Consider the following 16,995-nt stretch of genomic DNA (forward strand, 5'->3'; position numbering starts at 1 on the left):
ATGAACATATTCTATAAGATGTTCAATATTAATTTTAATAATTCATGTGATACTTAACAAAAAAATCTGAAAAATTCAGATATTGAGATCTTAGTCTGAGAAAATAATTTCACAAACTGCTGGTTGTGAGTAGATAATAAACATTTGCATCATATTTTAATCGATGCAATAATTAATGTCATCAATAACTCAATTTATCATGTTTTTTATTTTCCTTTAGAAACACAAAATTTATTGGATTGAAGAAACTTCTGATTCTTCAATACTAGTTTTTCAGTTCATAAACATATTCATGATCTTTTAGTTGAGAAAATAATTTCACAAACTTATGGTTGTGAGTAGACAACAAACATATGCATGATCTTTTAGTCGATGCAATAGTTAATATCTTAAAATATTTATATCGTCTACATGATTGGTGTATTGATTCACAAATACCACCTTACATATGTTATATAAAAACTCAATTTATAAATTTTTTTTTAGGAACATACAAAACTTATGGGATTGAAGAAACTTCAATTTCTTCAATGCTAATTTTTGCATCATAATACATTCGAGATGACCCAATCGATATTGTCAACAATACACTTAAGTGTGATTTATAAACTTCTGGTTTACAATAATACATATATGTATTTTAATTATTCTAAATTCTTTGAATCAACCATATTGTTATCTAATAAATAAATCTTTATAAACCATACATACATATTTTTATTTGGTTTAATTGCTATAAATTAAATTTAAATTTATTTCATAGTAATACTACTCAAATCACACACATTTATTCAAAAGAACTCTATGCCATTCAATTTTATTTTATCATAAAAATTAAATAAATTTCATACAAATATATAAACCACATTATTACATGATAGTCAATAAGAAATGTGTCAAAGTAATAAGATTGTATTCTTTAATTACTATAAGCTATAATTATATAATATAAATTAAGAAAATATATCATTAAAATTGTTGCAAAAGTTTCTTAATTAACCAATATAAAATACATCTTAATTAACCAATATAAAATACATCTTAATAAAATTGTTGCAAAAGTTTCTTAATTAACCAATATAAAATACATAATAACATTAATTAACCAATATAAAAACTATCTTAAAATATCAAACACATCTTAATATTTGACAAAAGTTTCTTAATTTAGAAATATAATAGCAGCAATAAAATATATAACATTGACTAATTGATACATAAATATATTAAGTGATATATTATACATAACAAAATTTATTCTAGTAAAATATTTTAACATCAAACACATAGACAATGCCTCAATCATCAAGACAAAAAAAAAAAATTATATAGCCAATCCTTTAGTGAAATATATAGATTTATAATCTCAAACATATAACAAATTATATTCTAACAATTTTAAGAAGTTTCTAACACAGTCAAATGTTAGAGAAAAAAATTAGAATAATATACATATTTATAAACAATAATTTAAAATAAATATAATCTTTCTGAAATGCGTTAAAATTATTAGTTTATGAATGATGATCAAAGAAAAATATAAGCATCATTTTGAGATGCGTTAAAATTATTTGTTATAAACAACGATCTAAAAAATATAACCATCCTTTTGGGATGCGTTAAAATTATTTGTGTCATTCTTCGCATGTTACAAATTTTTAGATCAATATAACAAAAAATATTTATGAAATCCTTCTAGGGTATTCAATATTATTCTTTCAATCTTTCTCGAATTGGATAATATTATTTATGCAATCATTTTACAATATTATAGATGCAATCCTTTTGGGATTCGTTAATTATATAGATGCAATCCATTTGGGATTCCTTAATATTATAGATGCAATCCCTCTGGGATTGTTAATATTATCCTTCAGAGATACTTTATATAATAAACTCAATATTATCCTTCAGGAATATTTGTTAAGTTCTCCAAAAACTATATATAAACTCATTACTATCCTTCAGGAATATTTGTTAAGTTCTTCAGGAACTATATCACAAATCTTTTTATTCAATTTTTCATGAACTCATTTTGTAGTTCTTCAGGAACTCAGTCACAAATATTTTATTAATAAAAATAATAATATTTGCATTTTTTTAAGAATGCTTGATAAGTTCTTCAGGAATTATATAAAATCTCAATATTGGGATATTTGATAAATTCTTCAGAAACTATATAAAACCTTATTACTATCTTTCATGGATATTTGATAAGTTCTTCAAGAATTATATAAATAATTTGTTTTGCTATCTTTCAGGATGCTTAATAAGTTCTTCAGGAACTATATTAATAATTTGTTTTGCTATTCTTCAGGGATGCTTTAACAAGTTCTTCAGGAACTATATTAATAATTTGTTTTGCTATACTTCAGGGATGCTTTAACAAGTTCTTCAGGAACTATATTAATAATTTGTTTCCCTATCCTTCAGGGATGCTTTAATAGTATTCATGCAAATTATCAGAGATGCATGAAAATCATCACTGATTTTCTTTTTCATTTTCTAATCAATATATTTATAAATAACGCGTAGAAAATATATAAAATATGAAAGAAAATAAAGTAAATAACAGTACCTCCTAAGTCTCAGAAAAATAAAGTAAATAACAGTACCACCTAAGTCTGCTTCGTGCTGATAACGTGTTATGAAATAAGGAGACAGAAGATAAAAGAGAAGAGAGAAAGATAGAATGATTCTGTATTATCATCGATGTAATTGTATACAATGAGATTGGTCCTATTTATAGGACATTATGTAGACAATATAATAAATACAAATGGATTAAATAAGAAATGAAGTGATTGGGAGACAAATCCAATTATTCATAACAATAAATTTTTGAACTGTTTTTTTGTTGCTATTTTGTAACTCCTTTTGTTTAATTATAATCATTCACCCATTTATTGTATATATAAATTTTAATTAATAAGTTATTATTATTTTTATTTGTTATGTTCTATCTATATTCATAATCATCATGTATATAAATATATGATATTGGTTTATCATCATTTGTACATCAAATCTTTTTGGTGATTTTCAATTTTTTGTAATAGTTTTTTTTCTTCTCTTTTACATATATGTGTTGGTTTGTATGGTGTAACACCCCAATTCTACCCACGAAATTTAAATAAAATCAGAGTATAAAAATTCACAAAAATAAGCAAATGAGGTATCACATATTCATTCTCAAAGACAAATCACCTCGTCGCATAAAGCGGATACATAGCATTCATAAAAAAAAATGTGGGAGAACCGACAACATCGAATGATAGTCTTTAACATAAAACAACTTCCATAGAAGTGCAACGGAAACTCAACAATTAGTTCAAAGATTTCATAGCATCTTAATTCAACAATTAACACAATTAAAGTGGCAATCTCAAATAAACAACTCAAGTATTTGCCAAAACATAATAAATCAATAGCAAGTAAATCGACGCGTTCGTCCCCCCGAGTGCTACGTATCAGAGCGACAACGACTCAAGACCAACTCGGTTAACCTCCTCTCAATGCGAATCACCTGCACGTTACCAATATAAAGGCAACGGAGAAACAAAGAAAGGGTGAGATATCAATTCATATACTTGAGCGCATGATAAATTATATATTAGAAATTAGACATATTCGGTTAATCGCATTCACAAATATTAATAAAGTCATTCTATCATTAAGTCACAATTCACATCTTCACATAATCCCATCATTTAATAAGTCACAAAAATACAAAACACAACAAAGTCACAAACGTCACACTATGAATCACATAGAAATATATGGGACAAGACTCATGTATATGCATGTGGTACCAATCGGAGCTTCAGCCCCCGTCACCAATTGCCCAATTCAGAGGCACAAGGCATAAGCCTTCGTCACTAATTTGCCAATCCAGGCCGTCACAATATATATGCAAATGTATGCGACTCGATGAACCCGACATCACACAACACCATCATCATCATTTATTTTCACAAAATATTCGTCACAAGACAATCGCCCATATCATAATTATTACCGATCATTAAAGGTAATAACACTTCACCCGTAATATAACAACTTCATATAACAACAGAACAATTCCGACAATTCACCTAATTTAGACTTCATAAGACAACCACATTAATTCAAACAAAATTAACCTTTTCTTTGTTTGTTTTAAACTAGAATAGGACAAACTACATAACAATAGAATAGATTATAAATCTAAAAATACTAAAGTTATTTAAAGTAGTTAATTAAAACTTGAATAGGGAAATGTGTAGGATAGACTATATGTCATTTCTTTTTCCTTTATCAGAGTGACTTCGGCTCACTGATACGAGAGTAATAGGATCTGTAGTAGGTTTTTAATGCTAGCTTACTTATCCTCTGTATACCTCACATTCCAACTACCAGCACATTATCATTGTAACTAAATATACATATTCTACAAGCCATTTTTATGCACTAGATAATTTAATTGAGAGAGACACAATATATCCAAAGATAATCTTATACTTAAAATAAACACCACCTTATATATTAAATCTCCAGCCACTTAAAATTTCTTGATAGTATCTCCCTTTCCTATTCAATTAATCTTAATTAAGGTCACTAGACTAGACTTATACCTTGGTTAATTAATTCCTCATATAATTTAAGAGTACTTTTTATCTACTCTTGATACATACCACCCACTACATTATTTAGATACTTCCAATTTTATTTATTTTACTCCTAACATATAGCAACACAAGGGTATAATCCTGTTATCTAGTAGCAGGCCATAAAGCCACAGCAACATTAAAGTTAGACCTTAAAAGGTTAAATAACATAATCTATATATATAAACTCATGTTTCAGGAAACGAAAATGAAGACAAGAGAATGAAAAACGAAAATGGTAATCAACCTCCTGTTTATTTCCAGCATGCCAAAAGAAATTTTAACAACAACAGAGCACATCAATAACCTAAATCCCTAATCCCCAACATATAAGGTTTCATAAGCTCCACTATATGAAGAGAACCCCACCCTTACCTTGGATTGAGTGCAGCTCTAATGGATTCTTGGAGAAATTTGAGAAAAATTGCACTTTAGAGCAACACTTTTGGATCCCCTTTCTCCTCTTCACAAACCCTAGCCTCCACTTCTAATCTTTTGTTTTTAACTTCTTCGGTTCTCTCTTTCTCTCTATCTATGCTTCTATCTTATTTTATTTTATTTTAAATGGCAAAAGAGACCACCATCACCTAATGGGCCTAACAAAAGATACCCCTTAACACTTAGAAATGTCATTAATTAAACTCAAAATTTATTCTACTCTTAATAAAAAAATAAATACTTTCACTTAAAAAAACATTAAAATAAAATCTGATTATTTTAATATACCGACTGAATACTCACTGTCTCATATGTACGGTCTAATCTCAATTACTCGGAAAATTCCCAAAACGCTACATATTACCTCATTAATAGTATTAATACTAAAAACATTAAAATTTACGATTAAATATCGATCCGCTATCCCGAACTAATACCGACTAAATCGCTTCAAAACGCGAAAATTCAATGAACATCACAAACGTCTAAATTAAGCGAATAAATTAATTTCCGGGCGTTACAACTCTCCCTCACTAGAATATTTTCGTCCTCGAAAATAAAATTTTACCTGATTCAAATAACTCGGGATAGGAGTCTCGCATCTTGCTCTCCAGCTCCCAGGTTAGGCTCTCACCAGCAGCTCCCAACCAGACAACTTTCACCAATGGAATCTCTTTGCCTCTTAGAACCTTCACTTCGCGATCCTCAATTCGCACAGGCATCGTCTCTACTGTGAGATTATCGCGCACTTGCACATCGTCCATCTGAATCACATGAGACGGATCTGAAACATACTTCCGGAGTTGTGACACATGAAACACATCGTGCAAATTAGCAAGATTTGGCGGTAACGCCACACGATATGCAACTTTCCCCACACGATCTGATATCTGATACGGACCGATAAAGCGAGGAGTGAGCTTCTTAGACTTCAGAGCTCGCCCAACACCAGTCAAAGGTGTGACTCTCAAAAACACATGATCACCAGCTTGGAATTCCAAATCTTTTCTTCTTTTGTCATGGTAACTTTTCTGCCTACTCTGAGAAGCTTTCATCTTATCTCGAATAAGTTTCACTTTCTCCGTAGTCTCCCTAACCATCTCGGGTCCAAGTACCACACTCTCACCCGACTCGTGCCAACATAACGGAGTCCTACATCTCCGACCATACAACGCCTCAAAAGGTGCCATCCCAATACTAGAATGGTAACTGTTATTGTAAGTGAACTCAATCAACGGAAGATAAGTATCCCACGAACCTCCCTGCTCAAGAACACATGCTCTCAATAAATCTTCCAATGATTGAATAGTCCTCTCGGTCTGACCATCTGTCTGCGGATGATACGCCGTACTCAACCTCAACTTAGAATCCAACGCCTCTTGCAAACTTCTCCAGAAATCGGAAGTAAACCTCGGATCTCTATCCGACACAATACACAAAGGTACACCATGCAACTTCACGATCACCCTGACATATATCTCTGCTAACTTCGCAATCGGAAATGTGATGTTAATAGGTATAAAGTGTGCCGACTTCGTAAGCCTATCAACAATCACCCAAATCGAATCAAATCCTCTTAAGGTATTAGGTAATCCCGTTACAAAGTCCATCGAAATGCTATCCCATTTCCATTCTGGAACTTCTAACGGTTGCATCAATCCTGCAGGCTTCTGATGTTCGATCTTTGACTTCTGACAAGTCAAACAAGCATACACAAAATGTGCCACATCACGTTTCATACCAGGCCACCAAAACAAACCCTTCAAGTCTTGATACATCTTTGTAGCTCCTGGATGAATACTCAAATTGCTTCTATGACTCTCTTCTAGAATCGCCTTCTTAATCTCTTCATCATCAGGAATGCAAATACGATCTCGGAATCTCAACACACCACGTGCATCTAACTTGAAATCACCATTCTCAAGTCGATCGGTTCCTACCATCAAATCCACCAACTTCACATCTAACTTCTGAGCCTCTCTGATATTGTCAAGAAAGTCATTGTTAATCTTCAACATTCCCAACATAACACTATGCGGTGTCACTTCGCATACCAAACTCAAGTCTCGGAACTGCTCAATCAACTCCAACTCTTTAACCATCATAGCCGACATATGCAAGGTCTTCCGGCTTAAAGCATCGGCCACTACATTTGCTTTTCCAGGATGATAGTTCAAACCAAAATCATAATCCTTCAACAATTCAAGCCACCTTCGTTGCCTCATATTCAACTCTTTTTGATCGAACAAGTACTTCAAACTCTTATGGTCGCTAAACACTTCAAATCTAGAACCATAAAGATAATGTCTCCAAATCTTTAACACAAAGACCACTGCAGCCAACTCAAGATCATGCGTAGGATAATTCTTTTCATGGGTCCTCAACTGCCTAGACGCATAAGCAACCACTTTACCATTCTGCATAAGTACACCACCTAACCCCATCAGACAAGCATCACAGTACACAACAAAAGGCTCTCCTGAATTAGGCAAAGTCAAAACTGGAGCCGACGTCAACCTCTTCTTCAACTCATTGAAACTCTCTTCACATTGAACATCCCACACAAACGCCTTTCCTTTGCAAGTCAATCTCGTCAATGGAAGTGCCAACTTAGAAAATCCTTCGATAAACCGTCTATAGTAACCGGCCAAACCCAAGAAGCTTCTAATCTCAGTAGCTGACTTCGGAGTCTCCCATTGTAACACAGCATCAACTTTAGAAGGATCCACGGCAATGCCACTACCAGAAATGACATGACCAAGGAAACTAACTTCATGCAACCAAAATTCACACTTAGACAACTTGGCATACAATTGCTTCTCTTTCAAAACTTGTAACACAATCCTCAAATGCTCTTCATGCTCTTCTTCAGATTTAGAGTAGATGAGAATGTCATCAATGAATACCACCACGAACCGATCCAAGTAAGTATGAAAAATACGGTTCATGTACTCCATGAATACTCCCGGTGCATTAGTGACACCAAAGGGCATCACCGAATACTCGTAGTGTCCATACCGAGTCCTGAACGCGGTCTTCTGAATGTCATCTTCCTTTACTCTAATCTGGTGATATCCGGACCTTAAATCAATCTTAGAAAACACACTAGCACCCACTAACTGATCCATCAAGTCATCGATTCTTGGAAGTGGATACTTGTTCTTTATCGTCACTTTATTCAACTGCCGATAATCAACACAAAGTCTCATACTTCCATCTTTCTTCTTTACAAGCAATACGGGTGCTCCCCACGGTGATACACTTGGTCTTACAAACTTCTTCTCAAGCAATTCTTCTAATTGCTTCTTCAATTCAGATAACTCTGATGCAGACATCCTGTACGGTGCCATAGAAACAGGTCTGGTACCAGGTACAAGATCAATCGTAAACTCAACTTCTCTTTCTGGAGGTACATCAGGAATGTCATCAGGAAACACTTCAGAAAATTCTCTCACCACCTTTAACTCATCAATTCGAACTTGATTCTCAAAAGACAAGGACGCCATCAATGAGAACATTTGCGCTTCGTCTTGCATCAGTTGCTTCAACTGCTTACCATTCAACAAACCAACTCCTTCTTCTTCAAGGGAAGAAAATCTCACCGTGTTGTTAAAACAATTGATATGAACGTAGTTGCGTTTCAACCAATTCATACCCAATACCACATCCAAACCAACAAGCGGTAAACACACAAAGTCAACAACAAAGTCTCTATCAAAGATTGACAAAGGACAATTCAAACACATTAGAGAAGTAGTCACCGTTCCCTTAGCGGGGAGTTCGACAACCATTTCTCCATTCATAGCAGACAAAGTAAGACCCAATCTTTTTACACAATCAGTAGCAATAAAACAATGAGTGGCACCGGTATCAATAATAGTAATTAAAGGAATGCTATTAATGAAACAAGTACCTCTAACAAGGCCATCCTCACTAGATGTCTGAGTTCCTGACAAAGCAAACACTTTACCACCTACAGCTGTCTTCTTTGGCTTCTGACACTGGCTATCAATATGTCCCTCCACACCACAGTTAAAGCAAACAACATCCTTATGCTTACAAGCAGATGACATATGTCCCGTCTTACCACAACGGTAACACCTCTTCACATCAACAGTACAAACATCGCTCTTATGACCAGGTCGACCACACTTGAAGCATACAACCCTAGCAGGAGCATCTCCCCCACTAGTCTTATGACCATGAGCAACTCTTTGCTTCCCTTTACCAGCATCATATGGTTTCTCACGGCTTTGTTGATTCTTGCCCCTCTTCTCATTAATAACACGATAATGAGCATTGTTGTCCTCCTCATAAATCCGACAACTATCCACCAAATCAACAAAAATACGGATCTTCTGGTAACTAACCGCTTTCTTGATTTCTGGACGCAACCCATTCTCAAACTTGATACACTTGGAAAACTCACCATTCGGACCATCATAGTATTGGTAAAACTTAGCCAGCTCACCAAACTTAGCAGCATACTCCACAACAGACTTGTTCCCTTGTTTCAGCTCAAGGAATTCAATCTCCTTCTTACCACGGACATCCTCAGGAAAGTATTTCCTTAAGAACTCCATGCGAAACGCAATCCAAGTGATCTCCTCACCATGAGCCTCTAACCTCCTTCGGGTCTCAAGCCACCAATCATCCGCTTCCTTAGCCAGCATATGAGTGCCATATCTAACCTTCTGTGTAGGAGTGCAATCCATAACACGGAAAATTCGCTCGATCTCCTTCAACCAATCAAGAGCACCATCGGGATCATGTGTACCCTTGAACACTGGAGGATTCTCCCTTTGGAAAGTCGCCAAACTACGAGATCCAGCATTCTCGTCAGCATTCGGTTGGTTCTGCATTGCCTGAGCCATCGCTTCCAAAGCAGCAGCTATCGCAGCATCATTCCTCCCAGCCATAGCGTCACTACAACACAAAAACAATCAGCACAAACAACAATACATGATTGTTAGACTACACTACGACTCGACACTTGGTCGGACAAGACCGACCTGCTCTGATACCACTAATGTAACACCCCAATTCTACCCACGAAATTTAAATAAAATCAGAGTATAAAAATTCACAAAAATAAGCAAATGAGGTATCACATATTCATTCTCAAAGACAAATCACCTCGTCGCATAAAGCGGATACATAGCATTCATAAAAAAAAATGTGGGAGAACCGACAACATCGAATGATAGTCTTTAACATAAAACAACTTCCATAGAAGTGCAACGGAAACTCAACAATTAGTTCAAAGATTTCATAGCATCTTAATTCAACAATTAACACAATTAAAGTGGCAATCTCAAATAAACAACTCAAGTATTTGCCAAAACATAATAAATCAATAGCAAGTAAATCGACGCGTTCGTCCCCCCGAGTGCTACGTATCAGAGCGACAACGACTCAAGACCAACTCGGTTAACCTCCTCTCAATGCGAATCACCTGCACGTTACCAATATAAAGGCAACGGAGAAACAAAGAAAGGGTGAGATATCAATTCATATACTTGAGCGCATGATAAATTATATATTAGAAATTAGACATATTCGGTTAATCGCATTCACAAATATTAATAAAGTCATTCTATCATTAAGTCACAATTCACATCTTCACATAATCCCATCATTTAATAAGTCACAAAAATACAAAACACAACAAAGTCACAAACGTCACACTATGAATCACATAGAAATATATGGGACAAGACTCATGTATATGCATGTGGTACCAATCGGAGCTTCAGCCCCCGTCACCAATTGCCCAATTCAGAGGCACAAGGCATAAGCCTTCGTCACTAATTTGCCAATCCAGGCCGTCACAATATATATGCAAATGTATGCGACTCGATGAACCCGACATCACACAACACCATCATCATCATTTATTTTCACAAAATATTCGTCACAAGACAATCGCCCATATCATAATTATTACCGATCATTAAAGGTAATAACACTTCACCCGTAATATAACAACTTCATATAACAACAGAACAATTCCGACAATTCACCTAATTTAGACTTCATAAGACAACCACATTAATTCAAACAAAATTAACCTTTTCTTTGTTTGTTTTAAACTAGAATAGGACAAACTACATAACAATAGAATAGATTATAAATCTAAAAATACTAAAGTTATTTAAAGTAGTTAATTAAAACTTGAATAGGGAAATGTGTAGGATAGACTATATGTCATTTCTTTTTCCTTTATCAGAGTGACTTCGGCTCACTGATACGAGAGTAATAGGATCTGTAGTAGGTTTTTAATGCTAGCTTACTTATCCTCTGTATACCTCACATTCCAACTACCAGCACATTATCATTGTAACTAAATATACATATTCTACAAGCCATTTTTATGCACTAGATAATTTAATTGAGAGAGACACAATATATCCAAAGATAATCTTATACTTAAAATAAACACCACCTTATATATTAAATCTCCAGCCACTTAAAATTTCTTGATAGTATCTCCCTTTCCTATTCAATTAATCTTAATTAAGGTCACTAGACTAGACTTATACCTTGGTTAATTAATTCCTCATATAATTTAAGAGTACTTTTTATCTACTCTTGATACATACCACCCACTACATTATTTAGATACTTCCAATTTTATTTATTTTACTCCTAACATATAGCAACACAAGGGTATAATCCTGTTATCTAGTAGCAGGCCATAAAGCCACAGCAACATTAAAGTTAGACCTTAAAAGGTTAAATAACATAATCTATATATATAAACTCATGTTTCAGGAAACGAAAATGAAGACAAGAGAATGAAAAACGAAAATGGTAATCAACCTCCTGTTTATTTCCAGCATGCCAAAAGAAATTTTAACAACAACAGAGCACATCAATAACCTAAATCCCTAATCCCCAACATATAAGGTTTCATAAGCTCCACTATATGAAGAGAACCCCACCCTTACCTTGGATTGAGTGCAGCTCTAATGGATTCTTGGAGAAATTTGAGAAAAATTGCACTTTAGAGCAACACTTTTGGATCCCCTTTCTCCTCTTCACAAACCCTAGCCTCCACTTCTAATCTTTTGTTTTTAACTTCTTCGGTTCTCTCTTTCTCTCTATCTATGCTTCTATCTTATTTTATTTTATTTTAAATGGCAAAAGAGACCACCATCACCTAATGGGCCTAACAAAAGATACCCCTTAACACTTAGAAATGTCATTAATTAAACTCAAAATTTATTCTACTCTTAATAAAAAAAATAAATACTTTCACTTAAAAAAACATTAAAATAAAATCTGATTATTTTAATATACCGACTGAATACTCACTGTCTCATATGTACGGTCTAATCTCAATTACTCGGAAAATTCCCAAAACGCTACATATTACCTCATTAATAGTATTAATACTAAAAACATTAAAATTTACGATTAAATATCGATCCGCTATCCCGAACTAATACCGACTAAATCGCTTCAAAACGCGAAAATTCAATGAACATCACAAACGTCTAAATTAAGCGAATAAATTAATTTCCGGGCGTTACATATGGCATAATAGAGACCAAATTGTTCCATTACAATTTTTTCTCACATCTTTTTATTGATATAATTTTTTCATCTGAATTTATTGATATATTTTTTCTATGTGAATAAGAAAGAAGATGATGAATTTTGTTGGATCATTACGGCTAGGAAAGACTTTGAAATGATCGCTCAAATAAGTACATAGTTTAGTCCTAATATGTGCATCAAATAAAACTCTTCTCTTTTATTGATGTAATTTTTGTTATAATTTTTAGTTGTACCTTCATATGAATTTTAATGTATAAATCATAAAATTAATAGTTTTATAGTTTTCTTTTGTCTAAGAGTTGATCTTGATCATATATGTTGATCAAGAATATTAATGACATTATAATGATTTTAAAGTCATTTGAATTTTATTTTATTATTACATAACTTTAAATATTGGAAATTATATTTTAATTTTGTATATTTTGTACTTATTTTATCTTAATAGTATCTTAATTTATGTATTTTTTTATTATAATTTAAATGTTTATATAATTTATATTTATTTTATCTAAAAAATTATATAACTATATTGATTTTTATTTATTTTTTTGTTTTAATTTCTTTCCTCTTTCTTCACAATTCTAGAATGATACTATTTGTGCTTTCTTTAGACTATAAATTCTAATTTTCTTCTATAGTATAAATTTTAATTATTATTTTAATCATATTTTATTCTCATATTTATTTTGATATATGTTCTTGCCTTCATTTGGAGAATCTAAATTCTATAAATTGTAATACATATGCTTATGTTAGAGATGTTTTTTATTTTTGTATTGATTTTTATTTATTTTTTTGTTTTAATTTCTTCCCTCTTTCTTCACAATTCTAGAATGGCACACTTTGTGCTTTCTTTAGGATATAAATTCTAATTTCTTCTATAGTATAAATTCTAATTATTATTTTAATCATATTTTATACTCATATTATTTTGATATATGTTATTTATTGTTGTAGTAATAATGATGCACATAAATTCTAATAATGGATTGTCTTCCAATTTTAAGATTTATCGGTTTCTACGAATAACAATCTTAGAATAAATTTAAAAAATAGAATATTTTACTTAATTGACGTTACTTAATGATTAATTGTCTTTTTTCTTATTTATTGATTATGTATCACCTTTTTCGCAAAATATAATTCTACAACACTATTATCTTATAAGTAAATTTAAATATTAAAATTTTTAATTTGATTATTCACCTTTGAAATTGCTTAAAGATGAAAAGAATAGTTATTGAGCACTATTGTTCTATAAATTTAAAAATATTATATAATATTTCATTTTAAGAAAATGGTCTTACAATATATTTTAACCAGGCTGATGGATGTATCGTTGGAAGGTTATTCCTTTACTTGGTTCAAGAGTTTAGGAACGGAAAGGGCTGTTGAAGAAAGACTTGACAGAGCCATGATAAACTTGGACTGGAGTATCCTTTTCCCGAATGCAAAGCTAGAATGTTTGACAGCAGCGTCTTCCGACCATTATCCGCTCCTTCTAAGGTGTGACTCTCACTCGGTTCAGCATTCTGTGTGCAGAGGGTTTAAATTCGAAAATGCGTGGCTCACAGAACCGGGATTCAAAGAGTTTGTGTGTGAGCAATGGCTCAATTGTGATCATGAAGACATTATTATGAAACATAATTTATGTGGAGAAGAAATGTTAAAGTGGAGTCGACATAATTGGTGTAAAGTTCGTAAGGAGATTGATAACACTTGCAAGAAGTTGGATACTGCCAGACATAACATTTGTGACAGGAACTTCAATTACTTTGCAGCCCTTAAGAATCGATTGAATTCGTTACTTGTGAAAGATGATTTATTCTGGAAGCAAAGAGCTAAAGTTCATTGGTACAAGGATGGTGACTTGAATACCCGCTTTTTCCACATCACTGCTACTGTTCGGAAGAAAGTCAATACGATTACATCTCTAACAAAGGAAAATGGAGACGTAACCAACTCCACTTCAGGAATGTGCCAAGTGGCTCATGATTATTTTGTTGATATCTTCCAAGAGAAGCCTAGCTCTCGAGAACGGGTTCTACAAGCTATGGATAGATCTATTACAGATAATGATAACAAGTTATTGACAGAGATGTTCACCATTGAAGAATTCAAAGATGCTATTTTCTCCATGCAAGCGGATAAAAGTCCAGGACCTGACGGTTATAACCCAGGATTTTATCATCAGTTCTAGGATACGTGTGGTACGGATATGTTCAATGCTGGTTGTGATTGGCTTGAAACTGGAGCTTTCCCAGAAAGTCTCAATAAAACTAATATTGCTCTCATTCCTAAAGGTGAAAACCAAACCTCGATGAAGGATTGGCGACCAATTGCTCTCTGCAACGTTCTTTACAAAGTGATAGCGAAGGTCCTTGCTAACAGACTCAAGAAAGTTTTGGGGAAGTGTGTCTCTGATAACCAGTCAGCTTTTGTCCCTGGAAGATCTATATTAGACAATGCTATGGTTGCTATTGAGGTGGTTCATCATATGAAGACTAAAACCAGAGGCAAAGTTGGCGAGATAGCGCTTAAGCTAGATATCAGTAAAGCTTATGACAGGATTGGCTGGGAGTATTTGAAGGATATTCTAATCACTATGGGATTTTGTCAGAAATGGATAAAGTGGATAATGCTTTGTGTTGAAACCGTTGAGTATTCTGTGTTAGTTAATGGTAATACGGTTGGCCCGATTACCCCTGGTCGTGGGCTGAGGCAGGGGGACCCTCTCTCTCCGTATTTATTTATTCTTTGTGCAGAAGGCCTTTCGGCTCTAATCAGAAAAGCAGAAAATAGAGGTGATATTCATGGTATTAAAATTTGCAGGAATGCTCCTATTATCTCTCACCTTCTGTTCGCCGATGACTGCTTTCTCTTCTTCAGAGCTACTAATGAAGAAACTAATATCATGAAGGATATTCTTACCACGTATGAGGATGCTTCTGGTCAAGCTATCAATTTCCAGAAATCGGAGTTCTATTGCAGTAGGAATGTTGATCCAAATATTAGGAATTCGCTGGCCACCTCTTTAGGAGTTCAACAAGTGCTAGGCACTGGTAAGTACCTTGGTGTCCCCTCTATGGTTGGTAGAAGTAGAAGAGCAACATTCAAATTTATTAAAGATAGAATTTGGAAGAAAATTAATTCTTGGAGTAGCAGAAGCCTATCTCAAGCAGGGAGGGAAACCATGATTAAATCGGTGCTACAATCTATTCCGACTTATATGATGAGCCTTTTTCTTCTCCCTTCTACTTTAATAGATGAGATTGAAAAGATGATGAATTCCTTTTGGTGGGGTAATAAAAGAGATATAGCCAGAGGCATTCACTGGTTATCGTGGGATCGCTTATCCATGCCGAAAAATGTTGGGGGTATGGGATTTAAGAATTGCAGTGCCTTCAATTATGCGATGCTAAGCAAGCAAGCTTGGAGAATTATGGCTAATCCCGATACTATTGTTTCTCGCCTCTACAAAGCCAGGTATTTTCCTAATTCTGATTACCTCAACTCTAATATTGGTCATAATCCCAGTTATGTTTGGCGAAGTATTTGGAGCTCCAAATTTGTGATGAAGGGAGGCCTCAAATGGAGTATAGGTTCAGGAGAGAACATTTCGGTATGGAATCAAAACTGGATTTATGATGGTACCTCTATAGAAAACCCGTGGCCTCATAATTTACTTGTGAGTAATCTCAAAGTCTCCGATTTGTTGATGCCGAATGGTAAACAATGGAATCATGAGTTGGTTTTGTCTTTAGTAGGGGAAGAGCTTGCGCAAAAGGTGCAAAACACACCGCTCTTTGTTTCGGTCCGTGATGACAAATTGATTTGGAGGTGTGATAAAGATGGAAAATTCTCGGTTCGAAGTGCTTATCGATATTGCATCAATGAAGCTATTGATACCTCTCATCTTAGAATTAATGAAAATTGGAATCTGTTATGGAAAATTAAAACTCCCCCGAGAGTAAAGAATTTTTTGTGGCGGCTATGTCGAGATTGTGTGTCTACTAGACGGAGACTTTTGGATAAAGGGATCTCTTGCCCAGCTACTTGTGTTGGTTGTAATAATAATGAGGAAAATTCCTACCATCTTTTCTTCCAGTGTCCCAAAAGTATCGAGTGTTGGACTAAAGTGGGGCTATGGCCCATGTTGCAACAATGCATTAGCAATGGAGGGACGTTCGCTTCTGTTATTTTTTCTTTCCTGCAGGTGTCAAATCATGATAATCTATCTTTGTTCTCTGTCATTCTTTGGAGCATTTGGAAAGGGAGAAATAATCATATCTGGAATTCCGCGGAAGAACCGACAGAGGCAATATGTCAGCGAGCGGCTCAACTT

At 33.9% G+C, this 16,995-nt stretch overlaps 1 protein-coding gene across 1 annotated transcript; it reads right to left on the minus strand.

The window, feature by feature from the left end:
* Positions 1-8,883: 8,883 nt before the first annotated feature.
* Positions 8,884-9,958, minus strand: LOC131605185 (uncharacterized). The gene is made up of 4 exons (XM_058877573.1): positions 9,697-9,958; positions 9,296-9,468; positions 8,998-9,187; positions 8,884-8,909 (listed from the first exon to the last, which is right to left on the minus strand). Exons 1-4 carry the CDS (start codon positions 9,956-9,958, stop codon positions 8,884-8,886), a joined length of 651 nt encoding a protein of 216 aa, XP_058733556.1.
* Positions 9,959-16,995: the final 7,037 nt, after the last annotated feature.

Source organism: Vicia villosa, linkage group LG5 (assembly GCF_029867415.1).
Source record: "Vicia villosa cultivar HV-30 ecotype Madison, WI linkage group LG5, Vvil1.0, whole genome shotgun sequence".
Classification (NCBI taxonomy): domain Eukaryota; kingdom Viridiplantae; phylum Streptophyta; class Magnoliopsida; order Fabales; family Fabaceae; genus Vicia; species Vicia villosa.